Source organism: Hippopotamus amphibius, chromosome 8, assembly GCF_030028045.1.
Source record: "Hippopotamus amphibius kiboko isolate mHipAmp2 chromosome 8, mHipAmp2.hap2, whole genome shotgun sequence".
Classification (NCBI taxonomy): Eukaryota; Metazoa; Chordata; class Mammalia; order Artiodactyla; family Hippopotamidae; genus Hippopotamus; species Hippopotamus amphibius.
In genome coordinates, this window is record NC_080193.1 from 20,264,839 (window position 1) to 20,291,417 (window position 26,579).

General features: G+C 49.9%; 1 protein-coding gene across 1 annotated transcript; it reads right to left on the reverse strand.

Annotated features, from left to right (window-relative positions):
• Nucleotides 1–25,850, reverse strand: VPS37B (VPS37B subunit of ESCRT-I). The gene is made up of 4 exons (XM_057746052.1): nucleotides 25,687–25,850; nucleotides 4,708–4,879; nucleotides 3,003–3,085; nucleotides 1–2,284 (listed from the first exon to the last, which is right to left on the reverse strand). The coding sequence occupies exons 1-4, from the start codon at nucleotides 25,795–25,797 to the stop codon at nucleotides 1,760–1,762; spliced, it is 891 nt and encodes a 296-aa protein (XP_057602035.1). The 5' UTR covers nucleotides 25,798–25,850; the 3' UTR covers nucleotides 1–1,759.
• Between the last annotated feature and the right edge of the window lie 729 nt (nucleotides 25,851–26,579).

The window sequence follows — 26,579 nt, forward strand, 5'->3', positions numbered from 1 at the left end:
TAACAATTCTCTATTTATTAAAAAGGATCTTAACAGCTTTACAACCACAGCTCAGATGTGGCCCTGGAGACGACAAGGCCAGCCTGGCGACCCCTTCCCCACATCGACGCCGAGCTCACATGTTTGGCTGTGCCCCTGGTAGGCGGCAGAGGTACGGGGTGGGTGGCACCACTCTCGAGATTGCAGACGTGGCATGCCCACCTGATTGGCAGGGCAGTAAATCGTCCTGTATAGCTGTTCTCTTAAAAAACAATTATGATACAGCAGAGTTCAAGTCCAGGAGCAGAAACATACAGTAATTGAGGACAAAGGTTGGCTGCCTCGCCCACGGCCTGCTGGGACAGACCCGGTTGAGCTCTGCCTGGATTCTGTCGCCGGGGCAGCAGCCAGCTGGGGAGTCACAGGCCGGGGTCAGGAGTTCCACAACTGAGCACACGGGCCTTCTCTGTCAACAGGGGGGTGGCAACACTAACCCTCCCCCCCACTCCGCCCCAGCTGGGCCCTGGGAACCCGGCACACGTGGCACGTGGAGAGGAGAACCCAGAGGGCCAGGAGAGTCCCAGGTGCTGCCACAGCATCAGCGCTTGTCTGCACCTCCCTAACCGAGGGGCAGGCTTCCTCCAGGCCAAGCTGAGAGGCTGCTGGCATCCCTCTGTCGCACCCCTGCCCCAACACCCAGCCAGAGGCAGAGAGTATTGGCTAAGTATCCTGGTGCAAGGTTGGCGGACTTTTCTTCCACCTGCCACACGACAACGAATGCAGACAAGCCCCTCTGGGAACACAGCCTCCGGGGCAGCAGCTGCGGGTGACGCTGCCCCGCAGCCCGGCCGCCCCTCCCAGCACCAGGGAAGCTAAGGCACAGCACGGGCCCCCGCAGGTGCGACCGTGCACTGCTTGCAAGAAAGGAAATTGCATTCATTTCATCTGCATCTCGACCTGCTCAGAACAACATGTGCATGTTTCATAAAGTTTCCCTGAATGGTCTTGTGAGTGGCAAAAAAGTTTTCTTTCCCAATATAAAACAGGAAAATCACACACACAGTAAAAATATTGGAGGAGTATTTCTTCATAGACACCCTCAGGCTGGCTTGAGGCAGAGGAGGAGGAGCTGGGGACGTCACTTGCTGTGCAAAGTCCAGCTCACAGCCACCTCCTCACCCAGCCACAACCCGCCCGGCCTCTGGACGTGGCAGTGGGCCAAGCGCAAACTCCGAGGGTGGCTCTGAAGCATCAAGGTTCGGGGGAGGGAGGGACTGTGAGGACCCCCCCCCACAGGTTCAGTGAGCACCTTCTGGGCTGCCCCACCCGACCGACCCCCACCAGGGTCTGCGGTGGGTGTTGGGCTGGGACACGCAGAACCATCTTGGAAGTAAAGCAGAAATGATGAACCATGCTTATTAAATACAGCTGCCGCAGGAGGACCACAATCCTACAAGGGAACGGGGCGGGGGGGGGGGGGGGGGCTTTTTTCCCAAAATCACGAATTCAACACCAGACTGAGGAATCACACTGAGAACACCAACCAGCATGATCACGGGGATGCCAGGCTGAGGCCCAGCACACAGCCGCCTAGGGGTCCATAAACCAGGGTCCTACATCTACTTACCACTGACCTACGGCTCTAAAAACCAGATGGACGCCCTGGCCCGAGCACCAGAGCCCTCGGCAGAGCAGCTGTGCTCACAGCCTCCATCCGTGTGCGCGGAGCCCCGGCCAGCAGGTGCCGGCGAGGGAGTCTCACGGGAAGGACGAGGGCCGCTCACTGGAGGATGAAGCCTGGCTGGTGCGGGGGCAGCCGGGGCGGGGGTCTCTGGGGCAGCGCTGGTGGGTACGGTGGCGACACAAACTGCTGCGAGGAGAAGCCTTGCTGGGCGGGGAGGCCCCCGCGCGGGGGCAGGGGCGGGCACTGTGCGACTGGGTATGGGAGGGGCGGGCACTGTGCTACTGGGTACGGGACGGCCTGTCCTGGGCCCACGGCGGCGGCGAACGGTGTGGCTAAGCGTCCTGCGGGCACCGGGGGCGGGAGGCGCCGAGGCACGACGGAGGGGGCCCCGCTGGCCTCGGGGGCGGGGTAGGGCAGGGGGGCGGCGGGCGCCGCCTCGGGCACCCTGGGCGGCAGCGGGGCCGGCGCCGGGGCCTGCGGCAGTCTCTGCCCCTTCAGCACCATCTCCTGGAGCTTCTCGATTTTAACTCTGCGCATGTGGGCCAGTTTCCGCTTGCTCTGATAGACGTCGATGAAGGAGTCCAGAGGAAGCTCTCCATCGAGAAACGTCTCTGCCATGTTCTGAAAGGGGCAGGTCAGCCGTGAGGGAGGGACGCGCAGGGCCGGCTTCCTCCCGACGCCCGTCCCTTCCCCGTCCCCGGCCGCTCCTCGCTGCCGACCCTGGCTGGCCAGAGGGAGCCCCCACCCCGGCAGAGGGAGCCCTCGCGAGCCGCCAGCTGGACAGGCGGCAGGCCCCGGGGAGCCAGCCTTTAAGCGAGGGGCGCGCGAGCTGCTCAGTCCCCCGGCCGGAGACCAACGTTCCCGTCCCTCCACGGGCTGTGCCCTGGCTGACGCGCCCCCCCCCCCCCCACGGCCAGCAGGACAGAAACCTGCTCGTGCCCACCGGGGCCGCCCGGCCGACAGCTCCTCGGACCCCGCGGCCTCGTCCTGCCAGGCCACCGCCTGGTCAGACAACTTCTGAGTCTGACTCATGTCCTCATCGCTCAGCGAGGCTCAGGCCTCAGGCGCTCGCCGGCCCTGCCCACAGGCCCTGCCCAGCCGGCTGCCCAGGCCGTGGCAGCTCAGCCACCGGCCCCCGCGGCACAGGCGCGGGTCGGCGGCGCAGGGCGCACCCCTCCCTGGAGGACCAGGCCGCCCCGCTGCTGCCCTGGCCCCCAGCCTGGCGCTCGCCTCAGCCCACAGGCCGGCCGCCCCCTCTGCGCAGCCGGCACGCCCGGTCCAAAGCGGCCCAGGCCCGGGTCACTGCCCTGGGGCGTCCCGCTGGGCTGGCTCGACTTACCTCGGAGTCTTCCTCGATCTTGGCCCCTTCCGCCTGCAGAAGCGCTAACAGGGTCTCCAAGGAAGCGCTGCTCGACTGTTTATCTGGAAGGAGGAGGCACGATGGGGTCGGGGCACCAGCACACCCTCAGAAAACACCACGACCCTGGGCCCCTCAGAACAACAGGCTCCCCCAGTCTCCTCCCCACTTCCTGTCGCTTTAGCTGGAAAGGCGACAGGGGAGTCACACCTACTGAGCCGACTTCCCAGGAAGCTGCAAGGCCAGACCGTGTAACATCCAGGAGAGGAGCGAGTGCACGTGACGGGGGTGGGCGGGGGTGGGGCGTTACAGCAGCCAGTGTCACCGCCTCCCCACAACACAGGGGCGAGGACTGAACACGTGACCCAACCTTGCATTCTAACCCTGCAATCACCCCATAATTTATTTCCTTTGGATTTTTGAGTGATGATTTACATAAATATATCAAGTATATGCATCTTAAGCATATGATCTGAATTTTTACACATATAAAACCCAGCCACCACACCCCAGACTGTTTTATGGAATGTCTGCAGACGCTCCCCGGGCCCACTCCCAGAGGTGCTGACCTCCACTACCCGAGAGCCCCACCCAGTTCTGCACTTGACACAAGTGGGATCACACAGTGTGTGCTCTGCGCGGGCCCCTTTCACTCAGCACCACGTCTCTGAGACCCCGCACGTTGCTGCACAAGTCAGCAGTTCATTTCTTTCCATCCTGTGTGGCACTGGAAGTTGTGTAGTATTACAACCTACCATCATTCTGTAGATGGACATTTAGACTGTTTACAAATTTAGCTCTCACAAAGCAAGCTACAACGAACACTCCTGTGCCTATCCTGATAGACACAAACGTTTGATTCTGCTGGGGAGACACCCAGCAGTGGAACTGCTGAATCACAGAGCACACAGACGTCTCTCTGCAGCAGGTGCTGACAAACAGCCTCTCCGCTTCTCACTCCTCCCCGCATCCCCACCAGCACCGGTGTTGCCAGTCTTTTCTCCTTTACTCATTCTGGTCGGGTGTGTTACGGTGCATCTTTACTGCAGTTACAGAGGTACATGGATCATGGCATCGGACGTCACGGTGAACTTCACTGAAAGGGGTGATTTTTTAACCTTCTCTCTCTCTCTTTTTTGGCCACACCTACACGGCTTGTGGGATCTTAGTTCCCCGATCAGGGATTGAACCCGGGGCTACAGCAGTGAAAGCACTGAGTCCTAACCACTGCCACCAGGGAACTCCCTTTTTAACCTTCTCTTAATCTCAGAGTTTCCTTGAAAGCTACCCCAAAGCACTCAGGCTTAACGATAGTCAATTCCTGCACCACTTCATAATGGCTGCAAAATAACGTGTGACATTAAAATAAAATATTCCAGTGATGAATATTTTTCAGCATTAAATGTGAGGGCCTACCTTCACAGGATAATACAGTTTATCATAATTCAGAAAGTTGCCTTTTTCTATATTGTTTGGAAAAGATGGAGTCTTTTTTAAAAAGTAGTCAAATTTCTTTTTCTAAATTAGTGGCACAATCCAACATATAAACTATTTTTTTGCAGCAGTAATCACTGTCTTAATCTGAAATTGTTCTCTAATAACATCTCTTTCCTGGTTAGTGCAGCAGCCTGAAAATGCACGCTTCCCACCCCTCTTTATTCGTGGAAGATCACCCTAAAAGGGTTACCTAGTTCAGTCTTCTTTATCTGATAGGCTTCAAAGAGCACCTGGAGTTCCTGGTATTTTTGGGTCAAACGTGCTTTCAGAGCGTCCAGCTGGGGCTGGTAGAGAAGGTTTCCTTCTGCCAGGCTCCGGTTGCTGGCCAGCGTCATTTCTTTGTTAAGCTGCACGTTCTGCGTCTGCAAGGGCCATACAGGGTGATGAGAACCAGCGCGTCAGCCCCGGGCCCCACCCCCGGGGCCGCGCATCAGCTTCCGTCTGGCCGGACAGATGCCCCCACCACAACTCCAGCCCTGATGTCCAGTTTGGACGCGGCTCCCTGTTCTTAAGGAGCAAGGCCAGTTCCGCTCCTTCGGGCCTGCAGGACGGGCTGTGTCCCGGGACCCGCCGAGGCCTTCAGCCCAGGAGCTGAGCTGCGACTGGAATTCCTCACCACTGCCATTGCGCTCTTCCCAATGGACAGCTCTAAAGATTCAGAGCTAGATTCTTCCAAAACAAGTTGCTGCTACTCCAGGGAAGTTAAAGAATCACTTATTATCAGAAGAGGGCCAGTTGGCATGGTGTCAACTCAGGCTTAGAGATCAAACACGAAAGCCGGAGACCTTGGGAAGGAATCCGCTCAGGGGCCCTGCTCTGCTGTCCCCACAGCCCACCACCAGCTCTTCGCGTCTGAGCAGAGACCCGAGTCTCCCCAGCTCCTGGCTGCCGGACAGCTGGTCCCATCAGCGCTGCTGACCCAAAGCTGGGGGTGGGGATTTATCTGCCCAACAAGGGTTCTGTGCTTCCAGGGGTGACAGGTCACGTGGGGGTGGAGAAGCCCGCCTGTATCTCTCAGGGATGAGAGGGGGTAATGGGAGGTCTTCCTTCCAAAAGGTAAGGAAGTCCTAATGAAACTTAACCAGAAGTACAGCTGAATAAAAAAAGCAAAAACATCGTGCTCTATTTCCAGTTCAGATCCCTTTCCGCTCCCAGGCGACGGCTCCTCCACGGCCCGCAGCCCCTCGCTTTCTGGATTTGAAGCCTCATTTGCCCCCATTTCTCTCGGAAGCTCTCCTTCAGCCCCACACCAGCCATCCCGGCCTCCCCTTCGTATTTTCTACACCCCACCCCACCCAGGCTATTCTCGCTGCTGCTTCCTTCCTCTTGCTCGTCTGACTGCAGATTCCTGGCCTCGCTGCCTCCGCTCCAACCCCTCCCTCTCCAGCCATGCCCTTCGGTGCTGGTGCACAATTCCCAGCACGCGTGCACGCACACACACACACAAGTACACACACACACACGTGAGAACAAAGAGCGAGCCCTGGGATGCAGGTCTCTGGCTGGAGGCCCTGACCACCGAGCAGGAGGCGCTCCTCTCCTCAGGAGACACATAATCTGCATCTCCTGCACGCATGACAGGCCCTCAAGATTAGGCTCAGTTTAAAGCAGAATTTAAGTTAAAATAGAAAATTAAGCCTCTAGCTCAATCTAGCCAGCAAGGACAATGGGGCCGGAAAGACCTGGTTTAAATGGGGTTCCTGGTCCTGCAGGGCTTCAGAAGGGCTCTGGGGGCCCCCCGTTACCTCCCCTCCCGAAAGCAGCTCAGCCTCCATGTACACTGCACCTAGAGGTCCCGCAGAAGAGTCTTTCCTTCGATTAAGCCATTTAAAAGATCAAACAAACGAACATACACAGCCACCCTAGAAAACAGCTCAGCAATTTCTTTTAAAACAAAACAGGCAACTACCATCCTATCCAGAAACTACACTTGGGCATTTATTCCAGAGAAATGAAAATTTACGTTCACACATAAACCTGCACATGAATGTTCAGAACAGCCTTCTCTGTAATCAAAACCCTGAAGCCACCCAGGTGTCCTTCAGCAGGTGAACGGCGACACCCACCCCGTGAGCACAGCGCAGACTAAGGCAGAACAAGCTGCCGAGACACGTGGCAGCTTAGCCAGGGGATGAGGCTGAGCGGGAAAAACACACCAGCCCAAAGGCTCCGTGACTCTGTGTACACAGCATGCTTGAAAGGACAGAACTACAGAAAAGGAGATGGATTCGCGGCTGGGGGCAGGGACGTGGCTGTAAGAGGCAACAGGAGGGCTCCTTGTGGCCGTGATGCCCTGCTCTGACTGTATCCGTGTCAAAATCCTGGCTTGGGAGTGGACTAGAATTCTGCAAGATGTTGTCACTGGGGGAACCTGGGGGAAGGGTACAAAGGATCTCTACGTTATTTCTCACAACTGCACGTGAATCTACAGTTCTCTCAAAATTCGAAGTTTAATTATAAATAAACTGTTGATGAGATCTTTTGCTCCCACTGGTCTCATCTGATGGGCGGGAAGGGGGCAGGTGTCCGAGGCCACTGTCAGGACCCAGCACCCTGTGTACGCTGCCATTCTGATTCCATCAGTTCTGTGTTCAATAAACACCTACCAAGCAGCTATTATCTGCCAGGCCCTGAGTGAGGCCCAGAGAACTGAGAGGAACAGGTACCTTCCTACCCTCAAACTGAGAATCAGCGAAAATGGAACCCGACTTGCCCAGCCCTCATCTCTGAGTCCTGGGGTGACCGGGTCCTCACTTGCCCCATCCCAGCAGTTCTGACAACCAGCCAAGCTCTCTCTCCACAGGGCCGCAGCTCCTCCTCACTGCCCGGCCCCAGCTTAGTGCCTTGTCTGCAGAGGCCTCCCTGACCGTCCTAAGCCAGCAGCCACCCTCTGTCACAGCGCCTGCTTCTCTCCTGCCACTAATGGCGACCAGCGAGCACCTCGTCTGTGCTCCGCTCACCAACAGCCCCTCTGGAGGGCTACGGCAGGCAGCACTCTGCCCTCTGCGGTGTGCCAAGCACCCAGCAGCCACTCAGCAAGGATCTGCTGAACAAATCAGAGAGACCCGCTCATCCCCTAAAAAGCCAGTCACTTGGGGCCAGGTCTGGCAAACAAGGTGGGTAACAAAATGCAGAGTTGAAAAAAAAAAGAAAAAAAAAGAAGATGAGCTGTGCTTGTCAAGCCCCAAATTCTTTATGCAACAGATGCGCTCCCTTCATGGAGCCCTTGGGGACTCCGTGGGGTCCCAAGACCCTCTATGGAGGGTCTCACTTGCCCTGGATCTAAGGGTTATCTGATTGGGAATTTCCCCAAGTCTTCAGCGCAGGCGGCACCGTACGCACAGGTCTCCCGAGGGGCCACTAGAAAGGCCCCGCCGTCCGGGATGCGCACGGTCCTAGCACCACCAAGTGCTAGCCTACAGCGGGGGTTCCCAGCGTCCCCTGAACCACTTGCAGGGGAGGGGGCGCTGACAAATTCCCCACCCCCTCACCAGCCCCGGATCAGCCCAGTTCTCTAGGAGGGGATCCAGGCCCGGAGCGTGTCTTCAAAGCCCCCAGGTGATCTGTGCCTCACAGTTCCATCCTAAAACATATCTATGAATACAGCTGATTCTCTGGGGGTCCGAGTCAGGGCAGAACCACGTCTTCTACGTGTCACGCACAGGATGCACAGAGGCAAAGGGGCAAAACAAAACGTCAACCGACGGAGGCGAACATTATGCTGGCTGTCATCTTTCTATCCCCTGGGTATTCAGATGTTTTTACATGAGTATCAGGAAGTTCTCAGTGTCTCCCCAGGGCGCACCCACAGCACTCTCCAGGTGGACTGTGGCGGCAGGGACGGTGCAGACAGTGGTGGCGGGGACAGCGGCCAGGGCGTAGGCTGAGGTGGGGAGAAGCCTCTTTCTTCAGCTTCTGATAAAGCTCTTCCAACACAAGCAACAGCCTCTAAACACGCCTTTGATGTTGCATTAGAGAAAGACCTTCCTCCCCAATATTCCTTTTCGTCGTCCCAGTTGAGGAAAACTGAGAGGAAGCAGCCAGGCTTTTTCTAGTGCCATCATTTGCAAAGCAAAGGTGGGGACAGGGCTCGGGGACAGGTGGACAGGCACACCACACTGGGCAAGGCTCACGGGGCAGCCACCCTGGGTGACACACGGTCCAACTCCCGCCTCCCGTCCTAGCAATCCGAGGATGCCCTGTGCTCCAGGAGGCCTCAGGGGGAGCCACAGACCCTGAAACTGAAAACAGGGGCCCAACCTTCTGATGTTTCTCATGATCCTTTTTCTTAACCGTAGAGAAATCTTTTCAGGAAATAATCTCTCTGTGGTAATGAAGCATTTTTATCAATGTACTCCGTTTCACTTCAGTTTCCTTTTTTGTTCAAAATCAAAGAAAACTGAGATGCGTGACAGCAGCAGTTACAGTAAGATCCACTTATACAGCGATTTCTGCTCACCTGTCCATCCATGAGCAGGGATGTCTGAAAGGATGGTCACTCAAAGCTAACAGCAACCTCTCAATGGTGGGACTTTTTACTTTCCTCTTTCTACTTGTGTATACTGTCTGAATCATTATAACAAGCATGTGTGAATTTATAGAAAGTCATGTTTTAATTTAATAAAAAAAACCCTGATAGATATTAGTAAAACCAGAATGGCAGAGGCTGTAGGGAGATAAGCTTCCTTTATTTAAAACAATAACAACAAAAAACCAAGGTCTTTTACATATACTTGTCCAGGCAGAGTGGAGATTCTCACAGAATGTACGTTCTACCTCAAATGCATAGGTTATTATTTATTTATTTGGGTGGGGGTTGTGGTAGAAAATAAAATTGGTAAAAAGAAAAACAGACAGGGACTTTCCCTGGTGGCACAGTGGTTAAGAATCCGCCTACCAACGCAGGGGACACGGGTTCGAGCCCTGGTCCAGGAAGATCCCACATGCCGCAGAGCAACTAAGCCCATGCACCACAACTACTGTGTCTGAGCTCTGGAGCCTGCAGGCCACAACTATTGAACCCAAGTGCCACAACTACTGACGCCTGTGCACCTAGAGCCCGTGCTCCGCAACAAGAGAGGCCACTGCAATGAGACGCCCATGCACCACAGCAAAGAGTAGCCCCCGCTCGCTGCAACTAGAAGTCCACGTGCAGCAACGAAGACCCAACACAGCCAAAATAAAAAAATAAATAATTAAAAAAAACCCCACAAAACAAAAGAAGGAGAAAAATAGACATACACTCCCCTCTGGATGACACATGCAGTAGTTACAAATGAGAGGCACTCGGGGACAGGATGGGAGCCTGCCTGCGCTCCACTGCCCAGAGCTGGGTCAAGGTTCGGGTCTGCAGTGCATGTTTTCCAAACCAGATGCTTCTACAATGTGAGGTTCTGCTTCAAGCTGGCCAGTCTGCCCCTTCAACTGTAACTGTAGCTGTGCCTTCCTAAACACTGCGATGAGCACATCTGCCTGTGTCTCTAAGCTAAATCTTTATGTAAAAACGCTCAGTAGTCCCTTACTCTCTCTTAACACTACGGCATAATCCTTATCAAAACAAAGCAAATGACATTATTGAATTATGTCAGCAAATTTCAACAAAACAGATGGAAATTCTTGATCGTACTGAAGTCCCTTAAATGTTCAAAACCCAGTAAGGACACAGAAACTAGGCTGGGGAACTAAGATAAAAACACAGGTTTGGGGGGCTTCCCTGGTGGTCCAGTGATTAAGACTCCACACTTCCACTGCAGGGGGTGTGGGTTCGATCCCTGGTCTGGGAACTAAGATCTTGTATGCCATGTGGAACAGCCCAAAAACAAAAAACAAAACACAGGTTTGCCTTCTCACTCACCGCCATGCTCAGAAGGCCTAGTATTTACACAAAGTCAACGATCCCATTTTATTTAACAAGTAAACATCTGTCTGGTAGATAAAACACTCTTCACCAACAACCGCTCAGGCTGCTCCCTGGCCTGGAATGCCCTCCTTCCTCAAATCCCTGCCCTGGCTGTGGCTTTGGGCTTTTTTCCCACCCCAACAGCCGCATACAAGGCTATAACACATACACTCTCACTCACTGATTGCTGGGCGCTCTCTGAGGCACAGCTCCCACACCACTCGACCCATCCCCGCAGGGTTCAACTCAACGCTGCACTGCACCAGCCCTGAGGGGGTCTACACCCACCATCTCCTTGTAAAGAACCCTTTACTAAATGCCCCTTGAGGCCTGACTGATACAACTGAACTGGCTTTCCTCTAACATACAACGACAACTGAGCTCTTTTATCGTGGCCTCACAGAGCACACCTCTGGATTTACTCTGCGTTGCAGTTCACGGTGCTTGTCTATTCATCTGCTTCCTCATTCATCCGAAAAAGGATTTTCTGAGGCACTGTTATGCGCTGGCTCTGGGCAGGGTAGGCGATGGACATGGGGTGAATGAGGCAGGCCAGGGCTCTGCCCTCGAGAAGCACCCATCGACTGAAGACAAATTAAAGTCACACCAACAGCTACCACTGTGTCACAATGGAGTTTTAACTGTCCTGGGAGTAATGGGTGCTGGTAGTGGGCTGAACAGTGGTTCCTAAAGTGACGTGTCCACATTCTAACCCCTGGAACCTGGGAATGTGCCCTTATTTGGGGAAAGGCTCTTTGCAGATATAATTAAGTTAAAGATCTGAAGACAAAGGGATCAGCCTGGATTACCTGGGTGGCCCTAAATCCAATGACAAGTGTCCTTATACGAGACACACAGAGGAGAGCACACAGAGGAGAAGGCCCTGTGGAGACGGGCGGGGGAGGGAGGGATGTGGCCCCAAGCCAGGAAGCCAGCAGCACCAGACGCTGGAAGAGGTGAGGAACGGCTTCTCCCCTGGAGCCTCTGCAGGGAGCATGGACGCCCCTGATTCTGGACTTCTGGCCTGCAGGATTGTGAGAGAAAAAATTTGTCTTGTTTTAAGCCACCAAATCTGTGTAATGCGTTATGGTGTCCACAGGAAACTAATCGAGGCCTGGAATCTTCTTCCTCTCCTCAAGATCCACTCTCCATCCTGCTCTGTGCCCCAGGGGCCAAGTGGCGGAACCACATCCACCATGTCAACAGGCCCCTTGCCTCTGGTTCTAGCTGGATTCAGGAGAGTGAAATGAGGAGGGGATTCTCTGGGCCCCCTCCCTCTGGGGTCGCTGTAGGTGACCAAACCCCCCACCCCAGTCAAAAGCAGCCCTCTCTCCCTCTCTTGTTCTCCACACCCTGCTCCGTCCCTCAGTTCTGGAGGTGACAAGTGCACACCTGTGGCCAGTCCTGCACCAGCTCTACACTACTATCTGTCAGTTGTTAAAAACTTGATAAGCTAAAAAAGTTAACATTAATTGAGCACCTACTATGTGTCAGCCATCATGCAGAGCACTTTGCCTGCATGATGTCAGTTTCTTCACGATAAAATTGAGATGAGGAAACTAAAAAAACAAAAAAACAAAAACAACTGGCTAAGCTGTCCCGAAGATTAGCTTCTTTGAATGTTTAGAATAAATTTTTAAACAGTAACATCATAGATTAATGCTCGTTATTTACAACCAACCAGACAAAGCTATTTGCACCCTTACTTCACCACAGGAGTGATAACAGTTTGGAAGTGAAATGTAAAGAAAAAAAAAAATTAAGGTTATGACAGTGACTGCTCTAAAGCAAAACTACCCATTACTGAGCAGATATCAGACATGCAACACGTGTGGAGACTCATTAGACGTGGGTCAGCTTCACCAGATCCCTTCTCCTCAGCTGAAATTCAGCCCTCCTGGAAAGCATATCACAATGTGGGAGTGATGTTATGATTGTGATGGCTTGGAAGCCACTGTACTTTACATGTCTTTTTTCTTTTTTCTTTTTAAATCAGTCATAAATCCAGTACCTTGACTATGGCTCATAACAGCCACGACAACATGCTCCAACACAGTGGTTTGCTCATTTCATTCATTCATTCATTCATTCATTCAAGAAATACTTAAGAAGCACCATCACATGCCAGGCCCTGGGGAGACAACAACCAGAACACAGTCTGTCCTCCTGAGCTTAGGTCCCGGCGTCCAGGCCGCCATGGAGACAGGTCCTGTGAGCTGAACACTGCCCAACTCCAGAGCGCGCATTCTCTCTGTACTGCAGCCTGTAGCCCTGACTGCATTTGCTCTTCAAATAAAAGGCTCAGGGGAGAAAAATGGGGGAAAAAAATCAAATAGATGCGAATTTAAAGATTTAAGTAAGACAAGTTACTGGTGGTGATGTGAAAGCCTCACTCCCGCCAACACCTGACTCACTTTGACAGTATCTGTGAACATTTACTGAGCTCTCACTGCGTGCTTGGCGTTGTGCCACCTTCCCTTCATGCATTATCTCCATGTAATCCTCTCAGCGAGGGTGAGACACATTTGTCCCCATTTTTCTCAGGAAAAAGGAAATGCAATCTTAGGGAGGTTTAAGAGATCACCGAAGTCACAAGTGCCAGGAAGTAACTCCAGAGGTATGACATTAAGCGTTAGGATATTTTGTCTCCAGGTGTGCTTTCTACATGATTGTACCATGAATTATGCCACAAAATCTACTCTGCTACACAAAATCCAGTCTACCACCACTTCTCTATTTTCAAGTTCCAATAACCACCTAAATTTCATTTCTATTTATGTCTCTTATTTACCCTTTTATTAGGATACTTTGAACACAAAGCAAAAGCAGAGGTAAGTATATAACGAATCCCTGTGTGTCCTTCTCCCAGGTTCAACAATTAGTGACCTCTGCCAATCGTGTTTCATCTGTACTCCCCACTCTTGCCGGGAGGTGGGGGCTAGTATTTTAAAGCAAATCTCTGCATAACATCATTTCACCCTTAAAAACTTTAATATGTATCTTTAATGGGCAAGAACTTTATCACTCTAACTGCAATGCCATAACTACACTTATTAAAATTCAATTTCATCTTCTGTATGTATTGGCTTGAATTCCTCCATGAGGATTCTGCCTCATCTGTCTGAGTATCTGAAATAATTTCTATAGGAAAAGCAGGATGAATGTTTGATTTCGCTGTCCCTCCACTTTTAAAACCAACTTTTAGAAGACTGAGTTAGTGCTCAAGCAATCTCCAAAAACGACCAATAAGCTTTTTGTGGAGGTATCATTATTAAGCATAACAGATTTTTAATCAGCTGTAGTCATTACTCTTTCTAATGTTCAAATTGTCCATGGCCAGTGGGAGACACTTGGAGCTGGCTCCTGGGCTGACATACCCCAGAGGTCTGACAGCCGCCCTGCTCTCTGGTAAAACAAGATGTCCCAGACCCATCTGTACATTTGCTGCCCCCCAACCCGGACGAGGCCTCCTCAAAGAAATACTGGTTCCCTCCAGTGGGAAATTCATTTTTTTTTTTTTTGATATTTTCCTCTCCAAATAAAATTAAATAGAAAGCCTAAAAAAGGAGGATATATGTATGTGTATAACTGATTCACTTTGCTGTACAGCACAACACTGTAAAGCAACTATACTCCAATAAAAATTAATTAAAAAGTTAAATAGAAAGTTATAGATAACACAAAGATAAAGAATGAAAGAAATCTTAGCCTTTGTACTTTCTACTAGAAAAGTTCAGGTTGCACTAAGACTTTAAACACAGCAGGCTTATGGATTAGGTGATAAAAAGGCTGGCTCGCATTCACCAGGTTAACCTCATTTCCTTTTATTGTGCTACACTTGATCTAGTTCACCAACTCATTTTAGGGGAGATTTCACCAAAAGCACATTAATTTGAGTTTGGGCTTTAATACTAAAGGTTAGGTTAACAGAAAACCCAAATTCATCTTCCATTCAGTGAAAAGACCTTCCCAGTGATGCACACATTTCACCAGGTGGAGCCTGTAATCCACGCCTACAATACCCTAGAGGTGACCTGCAAACACACACAATGTGGCCTGATTCAACCCAAATGTTCCTTGAGTTTTTTTGAAAAAACTTAACAGTTGCTGAGTTGGTATGTTTAGTTAACATGTTTAAAAAATTAAGGATATGAAAATACAAAAAAATACAGTGAAAGAACTGTAGAACATTCTGAAACTGTTCTAAAATACAACAATCTCGTGGGCTGTGTGAAAACATCTCCAAGGCTACAGCCTACTCAGGAAAGCTGCTTATCAAATGTTCCACCAAAACAACCACTCAACAAACAGAACATATTAGATGAATAAAGACTGCTATTTCTGTTTGCAGATACCCAAATCCTTCTTTCTGAGAGAAACTTGCTGTCTTCAGAAAGCGGCACACAATGGATGGAGACTCGACCAATCCCTTCCACATGGAGATGGCTAGCATCTTAAAAATTAGTATGTTATTCACTTTAAGTGTAACTGACTACAGAAATGCAAAAAGCTAGGCTTAAAAATCAATGGACTAGCCCCAAGGAAGAAATAAGTGGTCTCAGCAACACAGGATTGGACTGTTTTCTACTTCTGGGAGGCACAACATACCAGGGTGTTCTGTTGTTGTTGTTGTTTTTTAACTAGAAGACTTATTTCCTAATATTTGGGGGGGGGGGGGCAGGGACCAAGATCTCCCCACTTTTTGGGCTTGTGTGGAAAGTGGTGTCAATAATAAATGATACTTTCTTAGTATCACTGGCCTTGTGATTCCTGAGGACTCAGGGTAGAAGAAGAAAGGGGTGAGGAGCAGAAGGCAGGATGGGACCCAAACTGATCACGATGCCACCTGTCTCTGTCCCTCGTTTCCTAAAAGCAAGGGGCTTGTCACACTTGGCCCCAGCCTGGTCCTACAGAATCAGAATCTCACAGTGGGTGAGCCAGGAAACATAGAGAAGCCCTCACTTCACAGAATCAGAACCAGTCAGCTGCTGGTTAACTGAGCAGTTTGGTTAAAGCAGTAACCAAACTAAACACATGGAATTTTAAAGATCTATCCTTTTTTTTTTTTTTACTTTCCATTTAAGGCAAAGGTCCTTTCTTAGAGAAGGGTCCACTAGTTCCAAAAGGTCTTCACCCAGACCATACCCTCTCATGTGGGGAACTTGAAGACACAGTGGACAAACAAGATGAGAGCAGAATCCTTCTGGAATTTTCAATTTTCCGCCAATCTAGTCCATGCCTAATTCACTAGCAAGGTTTTTTTTTTCCTCCTAGTGAATCACCTTATATTAACTCTTTCCAAAGCACTCAGCTTACAATTTTCATCCTCTCTTTTCACACATGGTTCCTCGGTTGCCATAGTACTTAATGAAATCATGTAATTACTATAACAAAAAATCAGAATGAACAGGTCTGAGAGCAAAGACACCTGACTCTCGGTAATCATGAAACTGCGGTGCGGGAGCAGAAACACCCGGACATCTAATTATGATGGGGGGGCATCAATCGTTATGTTTGATGAAGGGCATGAAGAGCACCAATTACTGGAACACTTAAGTGGAGGAAAGTCAATTAATAGCGTCTACTGTAATTTTAAAATCCAGATCCCTCCTCCGTCCCCCAAAAGAAAGCAACCTATGGAAGACAATTTCTAAACTTTGCTTTTCTTATTAGTAGTTTCATTCCAGAACAACCAACCAAAGAGTTCATTTGTTTAGTAAGAGTTCTGGGGGTTTCCCCTCTTCCCTGTCTCCTCTTAACCACAATCTACAAGAAAAGCATGCATGAGAATCTTGTAGGGTAGTCTTTACACAGGTACAAATAAGAAAATGCCTATCTAGATCCCAGATATGTATTAAGACTACATCTTTTGACAATTTTGCTTTTATATTTAAAACACATCACAATCTAAACTTTCCAACACCTGGCTCAAGAATTCAGTTTAATAAAGCTTACTCTCACATGACTGAAATTATTCATCTTCTATTCAGTATGAGAAAATGCTATTCTAATAACGAGATTTTTTTTTTTTAGTCTGTGGGTAGAGAAAGGGATTAGTCAAAGGAGAATGAGTTACCCAAAATTATTCTACTTAAATTTCACAACAAAAAAAACGCAACTATAACTGATGTTGGGAATAAGATGTTCTAACTAAACGAACTGCCTAGGAACTTAAAACTGATTCATTTTCCAAAAAATTAAGTGTTGATATTTTAACAGATGTATACTCAAAGAGGTTAACCACAATACAATTTATGAAAGCAAAAAAACTCAGTACCTAAATATCCAGTAAGGGACTAGCCACATAAATTGTGGCATACCCACATAAAATATCATGTAAGAATCTTCAGACAAAAAATAAGATGCCCAGAGCATAAATTTAGATAAAAAACAAGACAAAAACTCTACACGCAGAAGGATCCCAGTGGTAGAAAACATATAAAATGTTTAACAGTGTTTATCTAAGTGGCGGTATTGTATGTGATATTATTCTTAGTCTACATTTTTTGATTTTTCTATAATAAACGTAAAAAATGTCATTTGTAAAGGCTTGATCAGTTGGGATCAGAAATCTTAAATACTATATATACGTCCTTGCTTTCTCAAACAGAGTGCATGAAAGTACAAAGGACAGCCTTTGATGAGACAGAATCATCAATATCAGTAATTGTAGCGAGAAGCCAATACCCCTGGGCCTTGGAAGCAGATGGACACATTCATCCCCTTAAACAAGCATTTGCCCAAGTGTGCCCCCAGGGAACCTGGCCCCACCAGACTGAGTTCTGCCATGGAGTCAGTGTGGGAAATACTGCAACACATACTAGCTGTAAGAACCAAAGCAAACCAAGCAAAGCAAAACAAAGCCCCCCTCCTTTAACCAGACTTCCCAAAGTTCTTCACCATGGAACCCTTTTACTGTAATCACCGCTAACCACCACGTGATTAAGGAAACACCACCGGAAATCAAACAGCCCCAACCGCTTCATTAACAACTGTCACAGCTTCATTTACTGGGCATTTATTATGGTCATGCACTGTGTTGCACAGTTTACAAACATTATCTTATTTAATCCTCCAAACGTCTCCTAAGGACGGTATTTTAATTCTCCCATTTTAAACATGAGGAAATCAACATTTAGGAAGGTTAATCTGTGTCCGAAGTCTTAGAGCAACCCAAATCCTATGCTGAACAGCCAATCTTACATTTTTTAATGCAGCTTCATTTATTTCCTTTTTTTCTTATTTATTTATTTTATTGGCTGCATTGGGTCTTCGTTGCTGCACACAGGCTTTCTCTAGTTGATGTGAGCAGGGGCTACTCTTCATTGTGGCGTGCCGGCTCCTCATTGTAGTGGCTTCTCTTGTTGCGAAGCATGGGCTCTACGCGTGTGGACTTCAATAGTTGTGGCACCCGGGCTCAACAGCTGTGGCTCACAGGCCCTAGAGCACAGGATCAATACTTGTGGCACACAGGCTTAGCTGCTCTGCGGCATGTGGAATCTTCCCAGAGCAGGGCTCGAACCGGTGTCCCCTGCACTGGCAGGCAGATTCTGAACCACTGCACCACCTAGGAAGTCCTTTACTTATTTGTTGATGTTGTAATTGGCTCTACTAGTTTTTCCCTACAGCCTTTTAAAAAATCTGCCACTGACAGATTAGCTATAGGACCAAGCGTGTTGTTATCTGAATTGTGTGCAAAGCAAGACTCAGCAGGCTGTGCAATGAGTTCAGTGTAAGCCTCCAAGTCAGAGTCTGGCTGCCTGAAAATCTGTTTTCTCAATCCTCTTTCAGCCTTCCAACTGATCTCCCTGCTTTGGGGTCTTGCCCCCTCAAATCCATCCTCCCCTGGCTGCCTGAATCATCTCTGTAAATCGCCAAGTGTGACCACACCACTCACTCCCTGGCTTAAAATCCTCCAGTGGCTCCCCTCTGAGGGGAGGGTGAAGCCCAAGCTCTCTCAGGAAACATGGGGATGTCTGGTCTTGGCCTGCCTCTCTGGCCCTGTTCTCCCCACACCCTGCCCCGGTCCCTCCAGCAAGGCCAGCAGTATTCCTGTGCACACGCCCTCTGCTCGTGCAGCCCAGCCTCAGGCCTGGAAGCCCTTCTCCCTCATACCTGGTTAACTCGCCCTTCCAGTCACAGCTCCTGAGTCATCTCCTCCGGGAAACACTCCTGAGGCTCTCCCCCTACCCTGCAAAGGTTCGCTGGGTCTCCCTCCCACTCGGATGTGACCTCACCCCTACTGTCTCACCCGTACTTTGAAATTGGCTCTTGCATGCCTGTGTGATCCTAAAAGATGAAAACTCTGTGGCTTAGTGGTTTCACAGCCCCAAGGTGCTCCATAAAGGTTGAGTAAATGAATAAACTTTCTTGACCTCAACTGTGCTGACAGTAATGAAAGCCGCTGTCTGATGGCGAACACTAATTAGCGCTTACTCTGTCCCTCTGTCAACCCCAGCCCTGGCCTATGGGTATGAATATAACCTCAAGATGCCATTAGCTAACCCTGGAGATAATAAAAGATTTGATTTGAAAGAAACATTAACTACGACATTGCTTGTAACATAACAGCTATTCAAACATCTGCTCTTCACGTGCACTCTTTGGTATGATAAGCAACGTTCATCACAAGTCCATGACATACTGCAAAGTAACCTACTGACGGCAAAGCTGCATCTTACTGCTCTACTTTCACTCTTCCCTCTGCAGAAACTCTACAAAGAACTTTCCTCTGCCTTTGTACCACTGGGTAAGACGGTTTTCCTGAATAATGATGGGCTGCAAAAACCCACACAGCTGAAGAAGGAAATAAACCAGCGAGAACTCTTGCCTCGGCATGTTCTGAGCCTCAGCGATCACATCCGTGAGCAGCGACTGACGCACAGGTCGTTACAGACAACCGTGCACTGCTGCCTGGCATAATCCCCACAGCAACGTTCTGCTACAAATACTGTGATAAAAGCCAAATCCACAGTGAAGTTGGCTTAGCTCAAGAGCACCTCAATGCTGCACATGACGATGAGGTTGAACCAGGGCAGCCCGCTTCTGGGTTCTTCTGGACTAGTCTACAGTACAGGCACCGCAACAGGATGCTGACTTGTCTGTAAAGTCAGGTCATCAGACCCATTTCTCCCTGTCCTTCCATGGCACCTCCTTCCTTCTCCAGACCCAACAATCACTCCTAATGGCCTTTCAAACTTTTATGTTCTCCTTGATTTCAACACGTGCTTGGAGGAAGTTAGCCCCCAAATTTGTACCTCTGAGCAAACCATCCCTGAGCTCCAGAACTGCATACTCACCTGCCTGCCAGACGATGCCACGTAACTGCCCTGCTTGTCCCCCACACCCAGCCTACGACAGTCTCAAGGACCCCCCTCCCCTCCTCCAGCCTCACCCTGGCCCACCCTCTTACTCACTTCCACTTGAAGCCCAGCTATCTCCACTCGCTCAGCAGCACTCACTGGGCACATCCTGTGTGCCAGGCATGTGCTAGGCGCCCAGGACACAAAAATAAACATAATAAAATGGAACCCCCAGGCCAGTCGGGGACACAGGGAAGCAATGGACTTACAAAATGTGTGTCAAGTGCCAGCAAGGAGGCATACAAAGAGGCTAAGGGACTGCGTGTCTGGCTCTGAGAGGGCGAGAGCATTTGGAAGGCAAAGCCGATGGGGTCCCTCGGCCGGCAGGGGAGGGGGAGGGACAGCCCTACGAGGGCACAGCCGTGTGAAGGGGTGCAGCCAGATGGTCCGCATCTCCCTCCTCAGAACTCTAGCTCAAATCCTAACCTCTTCCTACCTGCACGTCCGTTTCCACCTCCGACCTGGTCTTCCTGAACCTCCCACGCCAATCTAGCCCATACTCTGCTGCCAAAACAGTCTTCCTAGAGTGCTGCTCTGCTCAGCCCGCTGCTCTGCTGCAGCGTTGCGGAAACTCAGTGCCACCAAACGAACCACCAACGAGCTCCCGCCCGGCTCTCTGCCTCGCCAGTCTCACTTGCCTTTGCAGGAGTAAATCTGATACGGTAACTTACGAATCATAAAACCCATCCCGTGCTTTCCTGCTCGGTGCCTGTGCTCAGGCTGTCACTCCTTCCTGGGTCCCCACTTTTATCAAAATACTACTTAGAGAAATAAATACCTAATTCAAGACAGTGGCTCCCTGGGGGGTTGGGGGTGGAGCTCACACTCAGGATGGAGCACAGAGGGTTTTCTCTGGCTTGGTCATGTTTTCTTCCTAAGCTGCTGGCAGGTACGCAGATGTTTCTTGTATTATTCTACGCCCTCACATAGGAATTACTGTATTTGCTCATTTATTTTCTTAAATCTTACCCACCTATCAAAGTCCATCTCTTACCTCCTAAATGATAATATAGGGATCATCCGCCATGTTTCTATCCTCTACAACGCCTTGCACACAGTAAGTGCTCCACAGCACTTAAACGAAATGGAATCTTCTTGAAATGTCAGCAAGGACACTGTGCCTTTTAGTTTCAGCAATAATAGTCAAGAGGAACAATTTCCTGAGTGTTCACTCTGTGCCAGGTACCATGACGAGCATCTTAAATACCTATCTCACATAGTCCACCCAACAACCTTGCGGAGTAGCTGACTGTTATTATCCCCTTTATTTCCAATGAGGAAATGGCAACTGGAAAGACTGAATACTTGTCAAAGGTCACATTGCTGGTATCAAAAGCCAGTTCTGTACTGTACCACCCCCACTGCACTTTTAATCAAGACAAAAGAAGGAGACAGCAATTAAAACAAGGGATCGGATTTCACTAACAATTTTGAAAATGTCTTTAAAGAAAGAGAGCTAGCCTCTACTGACTTCACCTGCTATTCCACTTAGCCTCACAGGAACCCTAAAAGGCAAGCATGGTTACTATTCTCACTTTGCAGTGGAAGCACATCTTTAAAATAATGAAATAATTCACAAAACTCTCAGCTATGCTCTTTCCATGAAATCTTTCCACGAAAAGAAAAAGTCAGATAACAATGGATTTCAGAAAATATTCTGGGGCATGGTAATTTTTTACTCAAGAGTTAAAGTCTGGCTTCCCTGGTGGCGCAGTGGTTAAGAATCCACCTGCAAGCAGGGACACAGGTTTGAGCCCTGGGCCCGGAAGATCCCACATGCCGTGGAGCAACTAAGCCTGTGCGCCACAACTACTGAGCCTGCTCTCTAGGGCCCTCGAACCACAGCTACTAACTAAGCCCACGTGCCGCAACTACTGAAGCCTGTGTGCCTAGAGCCTATGCTCTGCAACAAGAAAAGCCACTGCAATGAGAAACCCATGCACCGCAATGAAGAGTAGCCCCTGCACGGCGCAACTAGAGAAAGCCCGTGCGCAGCAACGATGACCCAATGCAGCCAAAAATAAAACAAATAAATAATTAAGTAAATCTTAAAAAAAAAAGTTAAAGTCATAGGTCCATGGAAGAGAAGATTTAAACACTGAAGTTAAAGCCTTGATATATACAATATTGAATGTACAGCACAAACAGAAACAAACTTCAGTAGTAGACACTCAAAAGAGTTTTAAACCTCAGCTTCTAAAAACCAGTCCCACCAGCGTTCAGAGCCTGTTTGCGGAAGCAGTCCCTGGCCGGCACATTTCAATGAACCCTTATGATTCATGCAGTAGCTTTGCAGAGCCACACAAATCACACCAGAACACGCCTTAGGGAAACAGCTTCTTCTAGACCAGACTCTTTACTTTCCACAAAACAATCTTTTTCAGACCCTCAGAATTTTTGCGTGTGGGCAGTTTCACTGGGCACAGGAACAAAGATCCTGAATTTGAATCCTTAGTGAATCATTAGTTAGCACCAACCAATCAGCATTTCCTCAGAAAGCACACTGGGAGAAATGACCCAAGAGGTCAGGTTTAGCTGCCTAATCCCCCAAGTGACAGTTCCTTTTAAGGGAGTGCCCTGCAAGTCCAATGGGGTTAACGTGGACAGACAGAGAAAGGCGCATTCCACTGCCATGTAAAAATAACTTTAAATAAAAATAAAAACATGTGCATAAGAAACATCAGCCCAGAGCAAAAGGAAAGAGCCTGTGACCACCAGGGAGGTACTACATTTAGAGAACTGCATACGGACAGGAGGAACAGGAAAAGAGAAACCCACGGGCAGGGAAAATGAGAATGTCTGCAGCTCCAACATGACTGGAATCTAGTCTCGAACTGGACTAAAGCTCAGATGCCACAATTAAAACAATGTAAGTGAAACATAATGCACAGCTGTATTTAAACCTACCAGTGAGGGCCTTCAAAACCTAGCCACACTTTCCAGTTGCCACAAAATAGCCCCTCAGGCTTGAAGAAACCTTACTCTACAATTTAAAACACTTCCTTCTGCCATTTAAAAAAAAAAAAAAAAAGCTTTTCCTTCAGGGTCAAGAGATTCTACGCTGTGAAAGTCCTGTTCCATTTACTATCTCATCCTAGCCCTGCTAAGATACATAATCCTTCTGACCACAGAAAGGTAACAGGTTTCTTAGGCTAACAGCAAATAAAAATTTACTTCAGATTCTTGAAATAAGACCCTATTAAGGGGTAAGGATGATCTGTTTGCATGAGTGTCAGTTATGGGTCTAAAAAGAGAACCACAAATTACTAATTTGTTACTCTTTACTGAACACTAACTATATGCCGTGTTAAGAACTTAATGCGCACTCTCTCACATAACCCCCACATCAACTCTATGAAATAAATATTTGCATATACCCCTCCCCAGCAGAGGCTCACAGAGGTGAGGTGACCTGCGTGCAGTTGCGCAGCTGGGCAATGGCCAGGTCCAGCCTGGAGTGTATGATTCCAGAGCCTGAACTTTCTTTACCACCAGATGGTAAACATACCATTTGGTCGAAGGGACAGTTCACAGAGTATTTTCTTCTACCGTGTCTCACAGCCACCCCCAAAATACACCAATGCACAGCATTAGCAGCTGAGTGAAACTACCATGGCCAGAATTTCGATCGTTCACTGCACACCCATTCCTTCAGAAACACACCACCCACGACCAGGGCAACAGGACTTGCGAAGGGTGACCGTGGCTAGGTGTGCTGCCTGGCTAAGGTATTTCGGGCTTCATGTTCAGTTTCCTTGTTTTAAAAGCACTACACCCTGAAGAACAAACTTCTGCTGAGTAATTTAACTTAACCATGTGGTGTAATTAAGAGGAGTTGGTCCTCAGTATTTCCATAGGGTACTGTGCTATGAAGGTCACCTTTACTCCAAAAAAAAAAAAAAAAAAAATCCTGCTAGATTAATTTGCCTTTCCCTTTAAATAGTAACCTCCAGTTTCTCAGATAGAGGAAACAGGTGAAGCCGGAGTCAGCAGACGTGCCTTCACAATCTTCCCTCCACTAAAAGGCAGTTTCCTTCTATTAATGTTCTACTAATATAACCACAGTACTCTTGCTCTGAAATTGGACAGTCATGTATAATAAAATAACTTGTAGGCAGTGTTACACAGCAGAGAAACATACCTATCATTTTATTATTAAGCCAGAAAGATGCCTGCTGGCAATCAACAAAAGGTCTCCTGGCAACTGAAAAGCAGAGAAACTAAGCAAAGATTTTCTTTCTTTGGAGACATGAAACTCTCATTCAGTCAAGAAAGATGGATTTTGTCACTTATTATTCTCTAAAATGGAAAGCGCCACATGGAGACCATAAATGGGGTACACTGCATCTCAGAGCAACGTTGTATGTGCCAAGTTACAAAGCCCGTGAATACAAGGGGTGGATTAATGGAAAGACTGATACCATCTTACTACAGTGGCCTCTCTGTAGCCCAGGACAATGATCTGTTGAGGGTTTTCCAGTGATTTTGAATGTGCAACCTCCACACAAGCTCCCTTTTAAGGGGGCTGGCTCAGCGCTGAACAATCCCTCTTCGGAAAGAAAGCCAAAAGCCCCCACACAGGCTTCTGGGTGAGAAGCTCAGCCCTGTAGGCGTGGGAAGGCTCAGACTTCAGAGACAAAGGAGTAGGAGTGGTAGATGGGCTGGGGAGAGCTGCATCAGCCTGGGTCCACCTGCTGGGAGAAGACCCAGACTCACAGGACTGGCCTTTCAGGCAAAGAGTTCAAAAGGGCCGGGAGAAAAGCAGACAAGAAAGCACACACTGCAAACGCAAGAGTGAAGACAGTAACCCCTGAGAACAAACCACGCCACAAGGGATGCAGTGAGCCATCCACGAACAGTGGTGGGCATGCCTCCCAGAGACCCGGCAGCCCCTCTACTATCAAAAAGGTGGGGGTTGGCTGTCAGCCCCCGACCCCCAGTTTACCTTCTCCCAAAAAACAGCTCCAGCAATCCTCCATGGCCCCAGCAAGGAAGGACACAGTGGCGCAAAGCCATCATACTAGAATTACCACATTCCCTTCTTCCAGGGAGCGGGGGCAACTCTTACCAGAAAGGGCACCCTGCTGCCACCCACAAAACCGTGGAGAAGAGCCTCCTGGGAGAAGGCTGTTAAGGCCCCTTCCAAATGAGCTGGAGGGCCCCTCGGACACTCAGGATCCCTCAGATACCCAGCTTAAGATTTGAGTGGTCCGTGTAAGTCCGCGGCCTCGTGTCTCCCAACCTCGGAGACCCCCGCCCAATCCTAAATCCCATCTCAGAACTACCTCTCAGACTTCCCTACACACACTCTGCCCCCAAACCCATCTTGAAACCCCTAAGCCTTTCCTAAGATTCATATCTAGCGAGTCCACTCAGTCCCTCAAAACCTATTCTCTAGACCCCAATAACTGCCTCAGTCCCCCTGGACCCCTCAACCTTCCCATGCCCCCCACCCCTGCCCAGACCTAGCCCTCGGCCCCCCTCAGTCCGGTCTCGGTCAGCCCTAATCCTCGATTACCGTCCCCTGCACTCTCTCCAACCCAGTCTCGATCCCCCAACTCCCTCCTCGCCCCGCGAGACTCAGCCCCAGCCTTGCACGCCTCCAAATGCCCGTTCCAGGCTCTCTAATCGCCGCTCCACTCCCCCCGCCTCAGGACCCCATCAGCCCCCGCAAGCCGCGTCCCAGGACGCTTTGCCCAGCTCCGCCCCAGCCTCCGTCCCCTCATCCCCTACCCCGTCTCAAGACCGCCCTCATATTTCTCGTGCCAGTCCCCTCAACCCAACCTGAGGCGCGCGACCGCCTCGGGCCACCTCCAGCCCGCCGCCGGCCCCTGGCCCCGCGCGCCCCCCTCGAGGCCCCGCCGCCGCCGCCGCCGCCGCCGCCGCCTCGAGCCCCCGCTCTGCTCACCTCCTCCATCTTCTGCACCATCTCTGTGAGCTGCCCCTCGTCCTCCAGCAGCTCGTTGAGCTGCATCAGCGACAACCCGGCGAACCGGGCTTCGCCCCCGGCGCCCGCCATCCCCGCGTCTCGGCCGCCGACGCCGCCACCGCCACCGCCGTACTGGCCGCCAAGCTCCGCCGACCGGAAGCGCCGCCCTCAAGGCCCGCCCCCAGCGGGGGGGGCACATGACGCTAGCCCTGAGCTGTGACGTCATCGCCGCGCGGGCGGGCGGACGTGACGTACACGTCTGGGTACCTGGCGGGACGCGTGCTTGGGCCGGGGGCTGTCAGTGGGAAGGATGGGGCCTTCCAAGGGAAGGGAGAGGAACCTGGGGACGGGCTTGTGATGCAGTGAGCGACGGTAACGATGTCACTGCGGCACAGGAGAGTGCGCCATGATGTCATAAGAGCCTTTTCCCCAAGAAATGCCTAGATCCAAAGAAAGCAGGCAGTGGGAAGGAAGTCCTTGCAGCCTAAGCCCAGCCTGTGCCCTAGGGAACCACAAAGAAGGGGACGCTATGGGGAAACAACTTAAGATGCCTGTGGTTCCTCGGAGTTGTGGAGCTGTCAAGTCATTTATTCAACGCTATTTGTCGAGACCTACTCTGTGGACTAGGAGTTGAGTATACAGTTCTGAATAAAATAAAAAGGACTCCTGTTTACGTGGAGCTAACAGACGGGGAAGCAAACAAAAAACACGTAAAGTGGTTACACATTGAGACCGTGCAAAGAAGCAAATGAATGCTGAAATAAGAGAATAAAAAGGATACCTTTAGAGAGAGTAGTAAAAGATGGCCCTCTCAGAGAAGATGATATCTGAGGCGATCTGAAGGGTGAGGAAGGGCAGAAGCAGCCGCCATT